The 22,326-nt window shown below is 43.8% G+C and overlaps 1 protein-coding gene across 5 annotated transcripts in view; it reads right to left on the reverse strand.

Moving 5' to 3' along the window:
- The window catches only part of VPS13A (vacuolar protein sorting 13 homolog A), a 354,074-nt gene that overhangs the window by 217,722 nt on the left and 114,026 nt on the right, over window positions 1-22,326 (reverse strand). For all 5 annotated transcript variants that reach the window (XM_053292130.1, XM_053292129.1, XM_053292133.1 and 2 more), the window contains exons 16-20: window positions 13,320-13,414; window positions 10,060-10,202; window positions 4,210-4,411; window positions 3,974-4,088; window positions 3,551-3,687 (exon numbers count right to left, since the gene is read on the reverse strand). In XM_053292130.1, the coding sequence (XP_053148105.1) occupies window positions 3,551-3,687; window positions 3,974-4,088; window positions 4,210-4,411; window positions 10,060-10,202; window positions 13,320-13,414 (692 nt within the window). The remainder of the gene's footprint in view (window positions 1-3,550; window positions 3,688-3,973; window positions 4,089-4,209; window positions 4,412-10,059; window positions 10,203-13,319; window positions 13,415-22,326) is intronic.

The raw sequence follows: 22,326 nt of genomic DNA on the forward strand, positions 1-22,326 counted from the left end.
AGAATTGGACTTAAAACAAATCAGGGGTGTTTTGATTTGGCTACAAATCAAAATGAAAAAATCAATTTGGGCATACCCCTACACTGAATACCTCAAGTTAAAACATTAGTCGGGGCTGTGAATGTTATTTCGTTCCGTGATCAAAAACCGTTTAATCCGCCCATTCTCTCTCTCTCTCTTTTTTACACTCAGTCCATTGGGAAGTCGTTTGCAGTCTGCATCATAGCTGAAAAAGCCAGTCCTATTCTAATATCTTCTTTCTGAGGAGCTTTTTGAGATACCGATGAAGTGATCGCTTTGGCGTTCAGAAAGAAACTAAGAGAAGGACACCAAACCGCCAATATAAGAGAGCACAGAGTACATGCAGTGGGCGGTTGCCGGCGTCTCAAGAAGCTAACAAATTTTAGCCGAAGTGGTCTGCGCAGGCACAGAACCCAATCTTTATGAGTGTCGTGGATCACTAATCAGATAAGATGACACAGGTTGTGCTGCACTGCAGTGCTATTACCTTATCCTGTACTGCTTCTTCCTTTCCTTTTTTGTTATAATGCTGCTCTGCCCTCATCCTTCCTACTGGTGTGGAAGGAGAGGAAGTGGCAAAACAGCCCAGTGGCAGCAAAGGGAGAAGAGTTTGGAGGTGTACATTAGCAGAGACGACAATATCTCATGTTGTCATGCCCAGTCACATGAGAGAACTGTTACCAGAAGGATGGTGGTAAGAGCACATCTGGCCACTCACTCCCACCCATCCATCTGCCCTTCCCAGAACAATAGCAGGAACAGCATGTCTCTAGATTCACCTAAGCCCCTATACACCTTGAACCACCCTCACTAGCAGATGACTGGTTCATGCAGCAACAATCATGTGGTAGAAAGGACATTGCTCCTTTCCCCATAAGTGAAAATATGTCACTAAGGGCTGCACAGCCCACAGGGGCACATTTTCATATGGTACAGAGTGCTTCTGGGTGAAGGGGAGGTTGCCAAAATCCACCCTCCACATCAGCACCAGTGTAAGTCACACTGGTAAGTCACAACTTTGTGCTTTGTGTAAATCACAAAGTTAACAGGAGTGCTGTCACTTTTCATATAGCACCAGGGCTTCCTTAGGCTTGAAGGCAGTCAAAATATTTTCAGCACGCACCAGTAAAAATTAGAGGGGGTTTGGGAGGAAGGTTAATACTCAATATAGTTATTTTCAAGAACTTTAGTCTGGCTTACCACAAAGCAAATTAAATTCAGTGTAGCTAGGATTTTCCACACATCACCTGGACTTATCCCGGGGTTCCAGGTTAAGAATCCCAGTATAAGCGACAGTACACAAACAACAAAATCTCACTTTGCTGCACATTTCTACAAGACTGTTGTCTATTTGTTCCTGTGAACAGGGAAAACTATACACAGTAGGGATGTGCGAAACGTTTCAGACACAAAACGTTTTGTACCCAAAACAAACTGTTTCGGGTGTTTTGTAGACAAAACAAAACACCCATTTTCCAAATTCAAAAGTTTTGTATACAAAACAAAACGTCCCTGTTTCGGCTACAAAACATTTTGTTGTTTCAGACCTCCATTTTGTGGTGATCTCTGAGTTAGTCTCCATTTTGTGTTTGATATCTCTTTGAATTTCCTGCCCTTCCAGCCTTCCGATCGGTGACCTAAAGCATGGGCTGACCTGCTGACAATTCCCTCCTTGTTCCCCATGACTCTTTTGCTTCTTGCCACTCTTTACTGACCCTACATTGGCCAGGGGAAGGGTTGCTAACCCATGGGGTGCTGGGTTCTGTTGTTTCTGTGGTGTTCTGAGTGTAGATTCTCTGGTAGCATATGAGAGTGGATTCTTGTTTTTCACTGAAAATCCCATATGCTACCAGAGAATCTACACTGAACACCTCAGAAACAACAAAACCCAGTACCCCACGGGCTTGTGGGTATGGGCGTGGTTGGTACCCTATGTGCACTACACAACCCCTCGGGCAACCCCAGTACCCCCCCAAGTGGAATTATGGGGCTGCTGAAACCTCCATTATTCCCTATGAGAGAAATCGTAAAGACACATAAACTTCAACAAATCACAAAAAACCAGCCCTTTGCCCAATTCCTTTGAAATAATTCTAGTAGCTTCCTTGCCCCCATTGGGCACTACCACCCACCACATGCTGCTCTGGGCCACCCCTTTCCCCTCAATGTGAAGCGATACATTTGCTGGAATCCCCATTATTCCCTATGGGAAAATTCTTAAAGACTCGTAATCTTAAAACAATCACAAAAAATCAGCCCTTTGCCCAATTCCTTTGAAATTTGGGTGGTAGCTTCAACCCATTGGACACTATGACCTCCACCCACTCTTTTTGCCCTGGAACCCTTTTTAAAAATCCAAATCGATTCGGATTCTGAAAATTCAGCTACAAAACAAAACAAGGGTGATTCAGATTCAGAAAATTTGGGTACAAAACAAAACGGGGGTGTTTCAATTCGGATACAAATCGAAACGAGAGAATTCCAAAATGCACACCCCTGATACACAGGAACAAATAGACTACAGCCTACTTGAAATGTAGAAATGTGCAGCAAAGTGAGATTTTGTTGAGTTTGTGTACTGTCCCTTAGAACAGCGACAGTACACAACACAGGAGTTCTGAGAAGTGTTCATTTTGATACTGCATAGTAAATGCACCTGAAAATCATTTTTTTTTTAAATAACAAGGGTTAGTTTCCATTGTAACTGTAATGATCCTCTAACAGGAGAACCTTGTTAATCATAGGTCCAGCACCCACAGTTTCGTGTATCCATGGTCAGGTAGTAGACACCCGACCTCGGTATATGTGAGGGGGGAAACAGAAGAAAAAGTGGTAAACCTGCATATCCGCGGGTCGGGGGTGGCCGGAAATGACTTTGGATGTCATTCCTGGCCGCCATTTTGATTTTGGGCCATCATTTTATGGCTTGCACAAGAAATGGGGCAAAAAAGTGATTTTCAGCCAATTTTCTACTCTTGGGGGACATCTTCAGACTCCTTGAGGGAAGTGCAGCATGTTAGGGCACTTTATTTGGCCTATTTTGTCTGTTTGGGGGGTGATTTGGGGCAGTGCGGGAACCTAACCCCCCAATTTTCATTCATTGTAATGCCCCGTTATTAATGGATTTGCTATTCCCCCCTGTGAAACAACTCCCACAAATAATGAGGTTCTCCTGTATTTGCAGGTTAGTAACTTTTGTAGCTTAATTATAAAGCTGTAAAGCTGGCTTATTCCACCGTAAAATAAACAGTTTTAAAGTGCCATGGGACTCTGTTGTTTTCATCAAATTAAACATTTGTCTGCCTCCAAATACATTATTTCCAATCTTCAAAGCTTTTCATTATATAAGGAAATGTTTGAAAACAGTAGCAGAATATAACTTTTAGTAGAAAAAAATTCAACCATAAGATTTAAACTCAATTAAAATTATTTTTAACTATTATTTAAGTACAAGCAAAATATATGTTATAAGCAGGAGTCAAAAAGCAACAAATATTAAACCATTTATATAGCTATTTTGGAGGTTTACCTTTAAGTGACCAAGATCCAGTAGTAATTTATCTGATGTTGGTTCATAGAACCCCTTTTGTGGAACAATGACATAGGAAGCCATAAGATTTATTTTTAAATCTAGAACCTTCTGTGTTTCTATAATATACACTAATCCTAGAAAAAGTCAGAAGACAAAGATTTGTATTAAAGACCACAAAACCCACTATCCACTGTATCCAAGCTGATTTATGAGTGAACAAACTTCAATACAACAAAGGTCTTCTGAACAGTTCAAAAGCATTCCATCACATTCATGTGTACAGTATGTGTTAATATGAAATAGATTTCTAAGCATCATACATAACACTATGTTGACACAAGATAAACTTGGTGGTGTGAGGTGAATACACAGATTGCAGACTTTTTTCATAAACGTATTTACAAAATGTTTGACGTTTACCTGTTGCTGTCTTCTCACGGAATTCTTCCAACTTCAGCAAAGTTGCTGAGGTTAATTGCTCTAAATGAACATCAGCTGGCGGTCTGAAGAAATCCACTAAATTGTTCACAGTCATCTGTAAAAAAGGGGAATAGCACAGGGATGCATATAGTTGATATACTATTTACACACACACACACACACACACACACACACACACACACACACACTTACTTCAAGAACAGGTTTCTACTTACTGCATCATAAATTATTTCCAAAGGCTGGGACTCTATTCTTAACTTCTGATTAGCACTATCATCTAAGGGATTGGTCTCAAACATTATGGTGAAGAGTGATGCATTGTCTGCTGAATGTACTGTTCGAGAGGACAGCAAGCAGGGTATTACATTTCCTTGAGCCATACCCTGAACTTCTAATGCACTTACACTTGACTCAAATCTGTATAAAACAGAAAACAACTATGTGAGCATATACACACACAAAATACTTCCACCAAAAACAGGCTTTTAGAAAAGTGCTTACACCATGATCAAATGAGAAGATGGTAGCATGTAAAGCATAAAGGGCATATGATTTGCAATCATAACCTTGAATATTGGAGCATATAACAATTGTTATAATATTTAGAAAATGATCAAATAATCAAGTAATTGAAATTTTGAGCATGTTTAACAATATAAATAGTCTTATGACACATATTGATACAATCTGAGCATTTCCTAGTGGGCTTTACTGAATTTTATTTATTTATATTTATACCCTGCCTTCTCATATTGAACCCCAAAGTGGCTAACAACAACAAATAAAATTACAATACAATAAAATATACAGGTGTTTCAAAAAGCAACATATTACACTCGAGACACAACAAATAACCACATCCTAAACAATCACAGACACAGTCCAGCAGTGAAGTCAAAGGTATAGGAGAACAAAACTGCCTTTACCTGGAAACCATTCTTCAACCTGGGGGCAATGACAGAGAAGGCTCTGTTCTGCAATCACAACAATCAAAGCTCCCTTAGTATCAGCACGCAGAACAGAACCCCCTCAACTGATCTTAAGTGGTGGGCAATCACCTGAGGTAGAAGGTGGTCCCTTCAAATACTTGGTTAGACCCCAAGTATAGGGGTCATTAAGGACTTTAAAGGCAATCACCAGCCATTTGAATTGGCATATCAGCTGAAGCTTCAACCTGAGCAATGCCACGTCCAGGAGAATCCCCAAACTGAAACCTACTCATTCACAGGACGTGCAGCCCCTTCCAGAAAAAGCTGATAACTCAATCCCAGATCAGTTTTCCTACTAACAGCACTTCCATCATGTCAGGATTAAGCCTCAGCTTGTGAGTCCACATTCAGCCCACAAAAGCCTCCAAATCTAAGGTCAGAGTTTCCACCAACTCCCTGAGATCAAGTAAAAACATGAGATAGATTTATCAAAAAATCGATGTCATCAAAAAAAATGGTGGTACTTAATACGAAATGTCTGAGCCAACTCTGCCAGCAGTTTAATGTAGTTGCTAATTAGCATGGACAACTGAACTGAACCCTGCAGCCTCATAAGCCAACAGCCATAGGGCTGAACAGTAGTCACACACCACCTTCTGAAACCTCCTCTCATGGTAGGGCCAGAACCAGCCCTCTACTCCCCATCCCATCCCATCCCATCCCCAAGAAGTGATCTAGAATGATTACCATGGTCAATGGTATCAAACTCCTCTGAGAGGTCCAGCAGAACCAACAGGGATGCACCCACCCAGTTCCGTTCCCAGTGTAAGTTATCCACCAGGGCAACTAAGGCAGTTTCAGTTTCCAATCCAGGGCTGAAACTAGATTGAAAAGGGCCTAGAATGGATGTCTCATTCAGGACTACCTGAATCATCAAGAAGCCTGCCCTAGAGACCTCAGTGATTGATAACTATAGACTCATCTCCAACCTCCCTTGGGTTGAGCAAGGTGATCGAGAGGGTGGGGACAAATTAACTCCAGGTAATTTTGGAAGACACTAATTATCCAGACCCATTTCAAACTGGCTTTAGAGAGGGCTAGGGGTTGAGACAGTCTTGATCAGCCTGAAAGATTATCTTTATCAATCGAAAGAGGGAGTGTGACTCTGTTGGTTCTCTTGAATCTTGCTGCAGCTTTCAATACCATCAATTATGGTATCCTTCTGGATTCTCTGAGGGATTTGGGAATAGGTGGTACTGCTTTGCAATGGCTCCTTTACTATCTTGAGAAGATTCCAGATGGTGTTGCACGGAGACAGTTGCTCTGTGAAACAAGAGCTATTGTATGGTGTCTTTCAGGGCTCCATCCAATCCCTGATGCTTTTTAACAGCTACATGAAACCACTGGGTTAGATTATTAGGATATCTGGAATAGAGTGATTTCAATCTCCAGATGACATACAAATCTATTTCTACATGACATCATCATCCCCCTAAATGCCTGCCTATGGGCGATAATGGGATGCATGGAAGATAATAAATTGAAGCTGATCCAAACAGAGATATCCAGTTAAGGGGTCATAATTTGAGGGATGTGACAAAACTTCCTGTTCTGGATTGGGTTGCTCTCCTCCCAAAGGAACAGGTATGTTGTTTGGGAGTGCTTCTGGACCCAGGCCTCACCCTGGTGTCTCAGGTTGAGGCTATGGCCAGGAGCACATTCTATCAACTTTGGTTGATACTGTGTCTGTTCCTTGAAGGTAACAGTGTAGTGAAATTGTTGTGAACTCACTGTAGGCTTGACTACTGCAATTCACTGTACATGGGGCTGAATTGTATGTATTTTGGAAACTTCAGTTCAAAATAAAGCAGCCAAACTGGTGTCTGTGGTTTCTCAGAGAGACCATACAAAGTACTGGTGATTACCTCTAAAGCCCTAAATGGCATAGGACCAGGTTACCTGGGAGAGAGCCTTCTTCAGCATGATCCCCACCATGTATTAAAGTTATTGAGAGGTTCATCTCCGGCTGTCACCAGCTCACTTACCAACTTGGGATCAGGCCTTCTGTGTAGCTGCTCCTGGGGCTGTGGAATGCACTCTCTATAGATATTAGAGGCTTAAGATCTTTACAGCCTTTAAAAGCACCGTAATAACACATCTTTTTAGCCTGGTCTTTAGGGATTTTAAATGGTTTTAAATTGTTTAAATTTGAATAAGGGGGGGGGGGTTGTAAACTTTTAATCTTTTCTTATATCATATATAAGTGATAGATTCACGTATCTGATAGCTTTTACAAAATAAAACCCACAAACTCCACACTCTAACGCTCCCTCCCTCCTGCCCAACGACTTGCAAATAATTGAAATTTATGTATATGTATTTTACAGAGTATTCATTACAAAACAAACATGCATTTCAATCTTTCAGGCTTTCAACATGTTTTTTCTTCTGATCCACATAATTCAGATAAGGCAATCATCTTTCTAAGAAAGATGACTTATGACTCGTGTAACAGTGATTTAATTTCTGAGATTTTGTCTTTTACCAAAATTGTCTACATTTTATCAAACCATAATGCAAGACTAGGGGCTTTTTAATCTTTTGTTTTTCACTATAACCCTTCTAGTTACTACCAAGAGCAATACTAACAATTATTTAACTAAAGTGTTGCTTACATCAGAGCAATGCAGAAATATGGCTTCAGCTGTTAGGGGATTCTGACGCATGTGATCTCATATATAACCTGGATAACTCTTCTCCATAAGTGCTGTAGCCTTGGACATAGCCACCACATGTGGATATAAGAGCCTATCTGGCCACATCTCCTCCAGCATTTCGATGAATATTCTGAGCTCAAGTGTTCTAGCTGCATCAGTGTTTGATACTATCCCATCATTATTTTAATTACAGACTCTTTTATATTAAGAGAAAATGATTTTAAAGGATGAGATGACCAGATTTTATCCCAGTCCTCTTCTTGTAGCGGGAGGCCTACGAGCACCTCCCATAGTGTAAGTGTGAGGTGAGTTAAGCTGATTTAGCAAATAGTTATATAATACAGAGATGATGTTTTTAGGCAAGCCCTCCCACTTGATGATCAGTTGTCCTATCTTCCTTTCGTGTTCTGTTTCTCCCAGGTAAACATTCTGTTCCAGGAAATTCCAAGCTGGCAAATATTCAAACCAGGGGACTGCATATCCATATTCAGTTTCTAATTCAGCCTTGGATTTACACCCTTCTTTTCCAATACTGTGGCTAACTTGAGTAATATTGTGTGCTCTTCTTACCTCAAAGGCTTTAGAACGTTGTCCCAGCGTAAAAGCTCTTTGCCCTAGAAAGGTAGCTGCCTTAGATCTTTTCCTGATTAGTTTGTTTCTCCATCTATCCCATATTGCTAAGGTAGAGGCCAAAAATATGTTTTTTTGGTAATGTCCTGCTTCTGGAGGCCGCCCAAGCATTTCTAGGGACCTTTTTTCTGTAAATTGATCTTCAATATCTAACCCAGAGGTACTTACTTTTGGCCTCTATCATTTTAATAGCCTGCCTCACTTGTGCAGCCATGTAGTACAAGGTAACATCTGGAATACCCAAACTTCCCTTTTCTACTGATGCTTGCAAAGTTTTGTGGCTTACTCTAGCTTTTTTGTTTCCCCATACAAAGTTGCTTATTATCTTTTGCCATTTAGATAAAGTCCTGTAAGGTATTTTAATTGGGACAGACTAAAAAATAGTAACCTGGGTATTACATGCATGTGTACTGCCATAATTTTCATAATCTAGGACATGTGCATACTGTTCCACACAGGAGTAAAATTGCTGGCAAACAGTGATTCTCTTTCCAATGAAATAATCACTCCTAGACTCCTAAAAGCCCCATTTCCCACTTTGAAAACACATTGCTCAAACTGTTCTGTTTTGTTTGTTTTGCTTTCAGGACTCAAATTGAAATTTCAGAAATCAGTACCTCTGTGTTACTTATTTTGCTGTTACCTGTTTTATTTATGTGAAGCGCCTAGAGCCATCTGGGTCAGGAGGCATAATTTTTTAATAAATACATACTGCAAAAGCCCTGGAGTCCAACTCAGAAGTGACTTTGCCCACAAAGTGAAGACACAAATTGGTCTCAGCAATCTTTTGAGGGCACCTCCTCAATTTCCAGGGGGCTGAATGAAGCAAAGATATAGCCACTCAAAACAGCTCCAATGGCCTATACCAGCGATCTTCACTATTTTTTAAGCCACTTTGGGGGAAAACCTTCAAGGTTAGAATATTTTCCTACTGTGCTGAACTCCTGCACAGTACTGCACTTTTTTCAGTTCTAGTAGGGCCATTTAAGAGATGGCATCCTTTCTTAAGAGCTCTATAGGGAAAGCGCTGGAAAGAGATACACCTCCCAGCACTCTGTGCACATCTTCCAAGATAGTACAGGGGCTCAAAATGGTTCAATTTCCCTTAAAGGAGCAAAGCACAGCGCTGCAGGATGAGAATGGTCCACTCTGCATGGTGCCAGGGGAGCTGTGTAGAATATTTAGCTTTGGCTGAAGCTTCACACAGACCCAACAAATAATTAGGGAGCCCGAGTTAGGGTTGATTGGGCTGCCACTGACCCCACAGGCCTTACAATGAAGAACACTGGCCTATATTGTGAAGATGCAATGCTGGTGGGAAAGGAGGATCTCACCTCCATCACCACCACAGAGTAGTCCCTAAAATGGGCCTGAGCACAAGTCTGGTCAGATTTGCTACATGTCTTCTCCGAGGTCAGTCTAGCTGTTGTCCAAGTTACTTCCTTGCCCTAAGCTCATTGCCACTACATATCATATAATAAAAGTCCAGCTTAATAGCCCAACAATTACTATTATCAATTTTATAAATCATAGCTATTTTTAACCAAGTCAAATACCTTTGGGTAGCTACCTTCTTCTCTAGGAAAATTACCAATCTGTGTATACTGGGCAGTATCCAGAGTGGATAGCCATGACTAAGCACCATGGACATCAATGAGACATGTTAGTCATAACTAGCTTAAGTCCCATTAATTTCAGTGGGAATCATGATTAACTTAGTTTGGATACTACCCATTGCTATTTGCACATTTCAAGGAATAAACATAAATGCAATATAATAAAGGCCTACCGTATTGCTTCAGCACCAGGCCGTTGTGTTACTGTTGTACACAAATCAATTAACGCAAGTTTTATCAGATCAGACTTCTCCTTATTTTCCCTTATCGATACAGTCACGCTGAATAGTTTTACATAAAGCTTGATGGCTTCATACTGTGAAAGTTGACAAAAATCTATCATAATCAGCAAAATGTTTTTACAAAATATAAATGTGAATAATCACATTTCATAATGTGAAATTCACAGTAACTTGAAATACATGTGAACAAAAAAGTACCATATTTTTATTTGACAGATAAAACTGATTATATCCTATACATTTTCCAACAAGCAGAAAGCAAAAAATGCACTCATGTGCTCTCTCTCTCTTGCTCTCTCACTCTCTCTCACTCACTCACTCTCTCTCTCTCTCTCTCTCTCTCTCTCTCTCTCTCTCTCTCACACACACACACACACACACACAGAGAGAAACCTCCCTCTCTCTCCCATACATACAGAAGCGCAATCAGAAAAAGAGGGGGAAAGATACATGTTGCAGATGTGCTTGTCCAATTTGCATTTCAGTTTCTAACCTGGGCGCTTTCCAGACTAGACTCTGCAACGAGGTCAGGACACATCTTGCAAGCGTGCTTCCACACTTCCTGCATCCTGACACCGCAGTCCCTGTGAGGACAGCAGGGTGCCGTTCACATTTCCAATGCCTTGTTTCGAATTTAATCATTGCGAAATGGAGCTATGACATCATACATCCAGCATGTAAAAGTTGCTGTTTTGTCGGGTTGTTAGTTGCTGCGAGACTGCTCCCCCTGCTGTTTCCGTTCCGAATGAGACTTGCCCAAATGGAGGCATTTTACTGCTAATGAGCAGCTAGTCCGGAAAGCACTCAGATGAACAATTTGAGGAGCTTTTTCTTTTTATTGAAATGTGTACTTCCACCTTAAAATCTGTGTACAATGTCCATGTACAATGAAGTATGTTTGAATCTTCCCAGGGCTTATTCTGCACAACTTAAAAATCACACAATCTTCATAAGTAGTTCCCAGTCACTGGCTTCTGAAGTAATACTGACTCATGACACACATTATCTCACTCACTCACTGGACAATGTATAATGGAAGCATGGCATGAGTCTGACCAGGGTGAGATCCAGGTTCCAGGGCTCAAAGTAACTTGGTGGGCCTTCCAAGCCCAAAGCAGCAAAGTTCTCTAGATTACTGCCCCTGCCCAGGCAATTCTCCACAAGGGTATTGGGGAGGCTTACTTGGGCAGTGGACCAACAGAGGCCCAGATCACTTTGCAGTGGTTGCACTGACAGCTACCATTTTTTTAAAGTAATGTAATGCACCTGACTTTTTACTGCATCAGCAACAGAATGGGTACACTGCTTTTTAAAAAACAAAAACTAAAAACTGCAAAGTTCTTCAGTCCACTGCTACTCTCCCTGCCACCCAGATAAGGTTTGAGGAAAGTTTAGCTGTGTGACAGGGCAAATGCCCTGGTGGTTGTCATTTAAAACACACACAGTGTGATGCATTTGTCTCATTGCTGCATCAGTGACAGAACAGGCACAGTAAATGCTTGTTTAAAAATATGGCAGTCACAAGAGTGGCCACCGTGAAGCACCCTAGGACTTGGATGCTGCTTTTACTACACAGGTGGGCCACAACTGTAGAGGGCACCTTCAATGTGTCGCCCCCTGCCCCAATCTGTCGGAGGGTTTCCTTCAGAGGCCCCTATATCATCACAAGGGCCTCTGTAGACAACAGATTTTCAGGAGAAGTGGACACCTGGAATAGATTATGACAGAGTCACTCAGTCTATAGTCGTCTCTACCTGCCCTTCCACATCTGCATGTCAGAGCTTCCCTCCAGATGCCACTGAATTATTGCAAGACCTCTAGAAGAAAGCTCACATCTATAAATGGGAGGATGGAAGAAGGCAGAGACAAAGCAACTCTCCCAGCTTAGTTGACCACTGCCTTTGCCTGAAGATAGGCACTGGCCAGGGCCTTTTAATAATTCTGGACCTCTAACCAGTGTCCCAACTGGCCAACCCCGATGCCAGACATGAATGTGATCTTCAGTCTGACGCAAGTCTGATCTTTAGCCAGGTGCACCCTACTTATGAGGTTGAGGTGAGGGGCTTGCCTCAAGTGGCAGACCTGTAGAAGTGCCAGATCGGCTGCCTCCACAGACCCCCCTCTGGCTCCAGCCACCTTACCCCACCTGCACCCACCACTGCCCCTTCCCCCCGCCGGCTACACATCAAGCTGCTGCTCTTTGTCCTCCTCTCCCCTTGTTATGTTGGACTTCCTGTTCAAAAAACAGAGGATGGGAAAATTGAGGAGTCAGGAAATGATGGAACATATTTCCTGCTGCTCCAAAGGCCTACTCTCTCTTATTTGAACAGGCATAGGGTGGGATGGTGAGGAAGAGGAGTAGGAGTGGAAGCTGCTGCCACCTCCACTACCACCAAGTAGGAAAAAGTTCACTTTGTTTCCAATGCTCCCTGTTTGACCCCCTTGCAAAGTCTTTGTAAGGGCTTTGTCTGAGGAGGAATGCTGCTGGCAGCTTTCCCTCATGTGCAGCCTTGCCAGGGCTACATGCAAAGAGGAAAAGCTACTGACAACCTCCCCTCCTCATGAGCAGCTTTGCAAGAGCTTCATACAAGGATAGAAGCTGCTGGCAACCTCCTCTCCTTCCATGCAACTCTCCTGTTTTGTGAGGACTTTGCGCAAAGAGGGTGACTGCTGACAACATTCCCTCTTTGTGGGCAGCTTTGTAGACTAGGAGCTCTCACTTTGACCCATGAAAGGCTTTGTTAAGAAGAGGAAGCTTGCTGGCAGCCTTTTCTTGTTGATCTTGAGAAAGGTGGCTAAAGCACAAGAAGCTGCTGCCAGCAAGCTGTCTCCTCTCTTCAACCCTGACTCTGCTTAAAAATGCTCCAGGACAGAGGGGTGAGGAGAGGCAGCATTTTCCACCCTGCCACAGCCACTCAAATATCTTGGACCACCTCTGCTCCAGCCTCTTTGTTTACAACTACACACAGAATGTCTGAAGCAGGCTGTGTGCACACATGGCTTACAATGCTGCTTTGGGGAGTCCACATGAGTTTGTGCACCTAGCATCACATCTACTGATACTGATCATCTGAATGTATAAGGTTGAGGATGATCGTAGGTATCATCTCCTATTTTTTCAATACTGCTACCAGTACGTTAGATACATTCAAATGCTTGTTGACTCATACTAGAAACCAAATCACACCCACCGTTTTGGGCAATGTTAGATCAGCAGCTGTTTCACTATAACCAATTGCTGCATAGAGTTTATCCTTTTCCTGTGGAGTCATCAATTGCTCAAAACCTGCCATATGAAAACAAGCAATATTAATGCATTTCATTTTTTAAAAAAATAATTGGCTATACTGTATCATCCCATACACTACATCTTTATAGGATATTTCTATTTATAGCCTTCCTAAAGATTGTAAACACACACTCTTCAGTGAAGTCACTTTGCTATTCTATAAAACCAACCTAAGGGCCAAACCAGACATTACACTAATAGCATTATTAAAAGATATGCTGTGTATAGAGCGCATTAGCATGCGCACCTCTCATTTAGGATCCAGCTTGCGTGGCACTGGGAAGTTCGATTTCCGCTCTCCTTGCTGGAATGAGGAAGGTGATCAAACTTCTTAGCACTGTGTGCACAACTGGAGGGCGGGGGGCAAGAAGCGGTGGCAGAGTATGGCTGAGGAGGGGTGCTGTTCGCCTCCAGCCCCGCACCCTCCTATGGACAGCCCTCCCAGCCTCCACTGCCCAGGAGTATGGCCATACAAATGGACACATCAAAAAGCCTTCATGCCTGCAATCTTTTTTTATCTTGGTAATAGTATTACAGGAATCAAGGGGTGTCATGTATTCATTTGCATGTACATACATTTGACATACACATTCCTTCATAATCTACAAGTGAAATGTGTGTGCAAGCCTGCCACCTCACCCCAAATTGGCCAACTAGTGAAATGGATAGCTGTCACCACATCAACCTCACAAATATAACTAATGATTATAGTGGGGCTGAAGGAGAAGAAACTATCTAACAGAAAAGGTATGAGCAGCCAGTAAAGCCATGACAAGTAACAAGTACACTTTTCCAGCATTCTGCCATAATAAAGCCAAAAATTCTATTCCTTATACAATCTATATTTGTCCTATCAGTATGAAAAATGGCATGAAGAATGTCTTGGATGAAGCACAGAAGCTTTTCAGATTTCAGATAAATCAGATGAAAAATGGCCGAGTTACCAGTTGGTCCCAAGCTCAGTTATGGAATACATGCATGCATATATAAAAAACCCCAGACTGGCACTTCCACGTAAATGATCGCTGGGCTGGGAAAGACTATGCAGAGCCATTATAAATCAGAGTAAACAATCCTGAGCTATATGTACCAGTGATGTGACTTAGTGGTCTTATGCCAAGACAGATTCATACATTCTTAACTTCATGATAGTTCACTATGAAAATCTGGCCTATGCTCAATTAATTTAGAGAAAGTATTTGTAGCATTCTAACTACTCACATATTCTTGAGGAATAAATAAAGTGTGTTCTGATTATGACAGACATACTTATGTAAATTCATTTTATCTGGCACAAAGGATAAGTGATGCAGAAATAGTTATTTTAAAGACTGCTTAGTAAGAATGTGCAACATAAAGTGTATTACAATATGACCGTTATGAAAATCCAGACTGAATATTTACTAATCTTGCTGATTCTATCAGAACTGTCTTTTACCTGTGCTTATTTTCCTATGTTATGTGAAAGAGTGGACTTCCTTACATTTAATAAGTGGCAAACATGAGGAAGTGAAATCAAAATGCATTTGGAGATTTGGAGACAACAATGCAATGTTTGTATAGAATTTGACTTCCAGTGGGCTCTTCCGGTTGGAATGGTGGGTTCCCTGTGAGCTCCATAAGCCCCCTGCCTGCATCCTACAAAATCCGGCCCCTTAACCCCCTCCTCAAGAACCGGAGACCCTGCAAAGGAAAGCTTACAGCTCCTTGCCTAGCACTTCAGACTGCTTGCTGATGCTATGGCCCCTGAAATACCTGCCCTCAGTATATGAAAACTGGGTAGCTGGAGCCTCTTCACTTTCCCTTTCCTCCTCACCCCCATGGAATGGAATGGAGATTAGTGCTGCTGCTGCTGCTGCTGCCAGAGAAGATTGGTCAACATTAGTAGCTGCCTGAGAGAGGAAGGGGAAGGAGCAAACGAGGAGAGATGGGGAGCAGGGGGCTGGGCCACATGGCAGAGGAACTGGGAGGAAAAGAAACAGAGAGAAACCAAGTAAAGTTCCTTAATTAGTACAAAACAGACTGCTGGGGATCCCTCCTTGCCTTTTGAATTTAAGAAAACCCAGCCCTTTAAGTTCCTCCCTGAGCATCGGAGTACTGTAATTGACTGGCCTCTTCCCTCCCTGCCCAAATGATACTACTGCCTGGGTGAGCTTTACTGGCCTACTTCCCCTCCCCTCCCCACCTGAAAGAAATAACAAGCAGGGGACAAAGCTTAATCCCAACATAGCTACCTGAGAGGGGAGAGCTAACAGAGTGGAGAGCCAGAGGGAGGAAGACAAAAGGGAAGGGCCACCTGGCAAAGTGTAAAGTGAGCAATACAGACACACAGAGGAGGAAGCAGCCAAAGCCACAAATATAAACATAAGTAAAGCAGTATACAGTGAGGCAACAGTACCTCCCCCTAACTAACCCCAACAACAGCTCAGGAAGGGGAGAGAAGAAGAGAGAGCGAAAACCTGGCGACAAGGAACAAATGGAGCAAAATCCCTAAGGGTGGGGCTGAGGCAGACCCCAAGATGCCAAGTACCGACAGCAAAACTGATGATGGGGTGGATACCAAAGCTCTCTTCTCACTCTTTAAGGAAGTGGCAAGTGACCCCAAAAACCTAAAAATGGGACAGAAGGCGATTAAGGCAGAGATAGTCAAATTCCGGGCTTCTATGGAGCAGCTCACTTCCAGAGTACAAGAAGCGGAGGCGTGCATTTCAGCAGTAGAGGGCAGGTCCTCCATCATGGAGATCTCTCTCCAACAGACCAATCGTGAATTAGCAATACTTACAGATAAGCTAATGGAACTGGGGGACCGCAATCAAAGGAACAACTTGCGCTTAGTGGGGGTGAAAGAAGGCACAGGAAAACGCATGCAATATGATAGAATTTATGACCACCATACTACAGCAGGCTCTGGGCCTCCCCAATGACTATGACCTTGAGATTGAGAAGGCACACAGAGCCCTGGGGACACCCCCAGCAGTAGATGCTCCTCCTCAGGCCATCATTTTCAAACTGTTGAGATTTACAACCAAAGAAGATCTCCTGACAAGGGCCAGACAGAAAGGCCCACTAAGGTGGGGCCCAAATAACATTCGGATATATCTGTTTCAACATTTCCCAAAGGCAGTTATGGGTCAAAGAAAGAAATTTCAGCTCTGCAGGACCATGGCAAGAGAAAAGAAAGTAACCTGATTTTTCAAATATTTATTTATTTATATTTATTTATTCAATACATTTATATACTCCTCAAACCAAAGTCTCGGGGCGGTTCACAACTATAAAGCAATACAAATAAATAAAACATTAAAATCAATTAAAACTCCAAAAAGCTGCTTAAAAAGAAATCCATTTAAAATATTTAAAATTATAAAAGTTAAAAGGCTTGGTTAAATAGATGAGTCTTCAAAGATCTTTTAAAAACCACTAGAGATGGGGACAGTCTTATGTCAATGGGAAGCGCATTCCAAAGTCTCGGAGCGACAACTGAGAAGGCCCGTCCCTGAGTGGCCATCAAACAACTTGAAGGTAGCCACAGACGGGCCTCCCCTGATGAATGCAGTGGACGATGGAGATAGTGCAGAAAAAGACACTCTCTTAAATACCGTGGGCCTAAGCTGTTTAGGGCTTTATAGGTTATAACCAGCACTTGTATTTTGCCTGGAAACCTATTGGCAGCCAGTGTAACTCTAGTAATATAGGAGTAATATGGTCACTTTGAGATGACCCGGAGACCAACCTGGCTGCCACATTCTGTACTAATTGTAGTTTCTGGACTACATACAAAGGCAGCCCCACATAGAGCGCATTGCAGTAATTAAGTCTGGAGGTTACCAGCAGATGTACTACTGTTCTGAGGTCATGAATCTCAAGAAACGGACGCAGCTGGCATATCAACCAAACCTGATAAAAAGCACTTCTGGCCACTGCCTCAGCCTGAGAAACCAGGGAGAGGTGTGAATCCAGAAGCACTCCCAGACTGCATATCTGTTACTTCTGAGGAAGTGTGACTCCATCTAGAACAGGCAGGTCAACATCGTTTCCTGAGTAACGACCCCGCACAACTAGTGCTTCCATCTTGTCTGGATTCAGTCTCAGTTTGTTATCCCTCATCCAGCCCATTACTGTCTCCAGGCAAGCATTCAGAGAGGATATGCTTTCTCCTGATGATGTTGACATGGAGAAATAGATTTGGGTGTTATCAGCGTACTGATAACACCCAGCACCAAATCCGCGGATAATCTCTCTCAGCGGTTTCATGTAGATGTTAAAAAGCATTGGAGGCAATATGGAGCTCTGAGGGACCCCATATAAAAGCTCAGGTTTTGAAGAGCAACAGTCTCCAAGCAATACCAGCTGGAATCTGCCTGAGAGATAGGAGCGGAACCACTGCAAAGAAGTGCCTCCTGCCCCCAACTCCCTGAGACGTTCCAGAAGAATACTATGGTCGATAGTATCGAAAGCCACTGAGAGATCCAAAAGGACCAACAGAGTCACACTTCCTCCATCAAATCCTAATTGGAGATCATCCATCAGGCTGACCAAGGCAGTCTTCACCCCGTAGCCCGCCCGAAAACCAGTTTGAAATGGGTCTAGATAATCAGTTTCTTCAAAGACCGCCAGGAGCTGGGAGGCTTCTCCTTCTCAGCTTCCACCTTCTCAGTCACCTTACCCAACCATGGGAGGTTGGAGACAGGTCTGTAGCTATTAAACTCTGAGGGATCCAATATAGGCTTCGTAAGAATAGGTCTAATAATTGCCTCCTTTAAACAAGAGGGCATCCTGCCCTCCCTCAGAGAGGCATTAATAATTGCCACCATGCCCTGCACAACAATCTCCCTTCCAGATAATGTAAGTCACGCCGGGCAAGGATCAAGCAGACAGGTGGTAGGGTGCACCATTCCAAGCAGCTTATCCACACCCTCAGGAGTCACAAACTGAAACTGATCCAGTTTTACCACACAAGATGCTGGATACCTCTGCATCTGATACTGCGATAACTGTGGAGTCAAAGTCTAAATCGGCCCAAATATGAGAGATTTTGTCTACGAAAAACTCATTAAAAGCATCACAGCGAGTGACTGATGGATCCAAATTTTGATTCAAGGGAGCAGGGGGTCCTACTAGCCCCCTCACAACCTAAAAGGCTCAGCTGGACAGGAGTTTGCAGAAGCAATACGGGAAGAAAAGAACTGCTTCTTTGCTTCACATATAGCCAAAGCATAGATCTTTAAGTGCGCTCTATGTTGTAATCTGTCGGATTCGAGTTGAGTCTTCCTCCACTTGCGTTCCAGTGGTCTACCTTGCCGCTTCAGCTCCCACAGATCATCCGTGTACCAAGGAGCCAATTCTGAAGCGGGATGGAGAGGATGTTTAGGAGCGATCACATCTACTGCCCTGGTAAGCTGACTATTCCAATTTTCCACCAGAGCATCAACCAGATCGTCGGCTGAGCCAACATTAAATTCAACCAAGGCTCCTTGGAATCCTATTGGATCCAATAACCTTCTTGGATGGGCCATTATAATAGGCCCATCACCCCTGCAAAGGTGGGACATAACTGTAAGTCCAACCTTAACCAGATGGTGGTCCGTCCATGACAATGAGGAAATCATATGAGTCCCCACCCACGGAACACCACCCTGATCAGAGTGAAGACCAGATCAAGCGTGTGACCAACAGCATGTGTTGGCCCGGAGACCATGTGGGATAGGCCCATAGTTGTCATGGTCACTATGAACTCGTGAGCTACTCCAGACAACCTGGTCCCGAAGCGGACATTGAAGTTCCTCAGCACAACAAGCCTGGGGCACTCCAACACCAAATCCGAGACCAGGTCCTCAAGCTGAGTTAGGGACTCTGTTGGGCAGCGGGGTGATTGGTACACCAACAGAAGTCCCAATCTCTCTCTGGTCCCCAAGCGTAAGTACACACACTCGATATGATCAGACATTCTGACAGGGATTCTGGTAAGGGAGATATTATCCTTAAAGACCACTGCCACTCCACCTCCCTGCCCACATTCCCTTGCCTGCTCCTCAACAGAGTCCTGGAGGGAGAAACTGGACCCAAACTGGGCCACTAGCCTCCCCCAACCAAGTCTCTGTAATACACACCAGGTCAGCCCCTTCATCCATGATCAAATCATGGATTATTTCAGATTTATTTTGGACTGACCTGGCGTTAAACAGGAGCAAGGCAAGGCAAGCATCCATGAGGGCAGAATGCATCGCTTTGGAGACCTGTCACAGGCTGAATCTTTCCTGCAACAAGTGCAAGCAAATGGCTGGTTCTTATCTATATAGAGTTTTTGGCAAGATTTTCTCTCTCTGCAAGGCATGTGATGTGCTACACTTCTTATCTGGCTGAAGGTGTGGGGTTATCTCCCTCTTAGGCTTAAAGTAGAAGACTGGCTGGGTGCATGGTGGAGGCTCCAAGGGAGCATATGAAATGTTCAGAAGGCCACAGACTGCTAAGGATCTAGGAGCGGATAACTTATATAATGCCGTGGGCACTGTGTTCTCTCTAATTTTTTTCCCATCTCTGTGTGTAGCGAGTTTTGTCCTGAGTGGCGGTGTCTGGACAGTGGGTGTGCACATGCATTCAGACTGGGGCTTTCTCAGTTCAGCTTGGGCGGGATCTGAACTTGGCTAAGCGGATGTTATACCACTTCTGAGTGCGAGCATGTGCACATGCCTTAGAAGGAACACTGCTTTGGCATGAAGCCTGCATTAGAGAACACCCTTTCTTGATAGCTGCAGATAGATGCTATAACTCCCACAAAGTGCCTACACACAAAACACCAAAGAGACTACCTTTCTGAGAACACAATTTATCAGCCCTGGGGACCTAGCTGATGCTGTGCCTCTTGGCAGCAGCTGCAAGAACAGAGATTACTCTTGTCTAACTAGCATGTACTGGCCTTTTCAGCAGGAGGGCGGGAACAGGGGATATAGAATACTAGGAGGGTGAGATTGGTTCCAAGTTTGTAGTTTTTGTATTGGACGTGAGGTGGGAGTGGGGACTTGGGAATTGCCTCATAACCGGCCCTTCTGGGAAGTTTAATAATGATTTTCTTACTTTTCTTTTACTTCTACCCTCTAACTCTCTCCTCATGGCTATTTTCCACTTCTCTACTCTACTGTCCCCTAAACACCTTAATCACCATTGCAACTACACCAATAAATACCAGAACTGCTAACTCGGCATACAAAGTGTTATACAGGTGTTCCACTCCAGTGTTTACTAACCTGTTTTCTAACATGCTTCTATTGAGTTCTAAAGGCCCATTTTGGGAGTGCTATAAGGGCCTCCCACTAACGTCCCTGAACGGAGCTACCCAAATGACACTTGACCTCTGGTACCAGATGGAAGGACTCCAGGCTACTTGCTTTACTGAACCAATCTTGAGAAGAGTGAGTGAGCAAAAGAGACTGGATGGGTTTAGAATAACAAGCACTAGGGCAATAGATCTTCGGGCAACTTGTACTGTATCTTTAAAACTACGATATGGCAGGACATATGAATTTTATTACCTTTGATGTTAAGAGGCTAGGAACACCAGAAAGAAGAACCCAAATTCTCAGATACTTAAAGAGACAAAATGTAGACATGGCCTTACTACAAGAAACGCATATGGTGGAAAAGGACATTCACAGGCTCAATTCATTACAATGACTAGGTTTGAAATTCAAGAGCTTTTGGAGACTAATAGGAACCCAGGAATTAGCTGTGCACTCCTTTGAGATACCTTCAAGGCATACTTAGGAGGCAGAATTATTGCCTTTGCCTCATATTAAAAAAAAGAGCTGCTCAAGAGCAACAAGGAATCGGAAGAGAAACTCAAAGTGGCTTGGCTGGAATATAATACCAACCCATTCCCTCGTACCTACTCTAGCCTTCTGAAGCTGCAGTGTGAAGTAAATCTGATACATGCCAAACAGGCTGACATTCTCCTAGATTGCTTGAGGCAAACATACTGGGAATCAGGAGAAAAAGCAGGCAAACTTCTGAACCATAGGATCAAACAAATACAAAACCGCTCCCATATAACAGGCATCAAGGATAGTAAAGGGCACTTACAAATGGACAAGGCAATTAATCTGGCGTTTGAAAATTTTTATTTGGTACTATATAACCACTAGTTGTGTGCTCCGGGCCCCCTGTCGTCATTCCCCCTCCCGCCGCCGCCAGCCTCCATGCTGCGGCCCGTCTCCCCAGCCGGGCAAGGGCCCCCCTTCACCGCCGGCCTCCCCTTTCCAGCTTTCCGCCTCCCTGGCTGGCCTCCGTCGGCGCTGCGGCCGCCGGCTCGTGTCTGCCGCCGAAGCGGCCGCCGGCTCGCCTCTGGCGACTTCCCCTCCTGGCCCCCTCCCGATTCCCACATGTCGGCCTCCCCCCCCCGTCCGGCTTTGGCTTGAGGCCGCGGCTTTGCTGCCACCTCGGCCAGCTTCCCCCTCCGCCTCTTTCCCCCACCCAGCTTTGCGGCGGCCGCTTCTCCTCGGCCGCCGCTTCTCCCCGCTCATCATGGCCGCCATGTCTGGGCGGCCGTATCTTTCTCGCGCATGCCCAGAACAGGCGAGAAAGACACGGGCGGCACGGGATCACACTCTACTATATTATTATATAACCATGTCCCCTCTCATGGTAGCGAAAAGATCCAGCAATTCCTGGACAAAATCCAGATGCCGACCCTTACGGACTCACAATCTACATTCCTTGCTACACCTATATCTTTAGTTGAAATCCAGGAAGCAATTAAAAAAATTAAATCTGGAAAGGCCCCAGGCGAGGATGGTTACCCATCTGTTTGGTACAAAACATTCTCTGATAATCTAGCCCCACTGTTGGCAGAGGTGGCTACAGAAGCCGCAAATACACATGAGTTGCCAAAGACGATGTATGAGGCAAATGTGTCT

This window comes from Hemicordylus capensis, chromosome 2 (assembly GCF_027244095.1).
Source record: "Hemicordylus capensis ecotype Gifberg chromosome 2, rHemCap1.1.pri, whole genome shotgun sequence".
Classification (NCBI taxonomy): Eukaryota; Metazoa; Chordata; class Lepidosauria; order Squamata; family Cordylidae; genus Hemicordylus; species Hemicordylus capensis.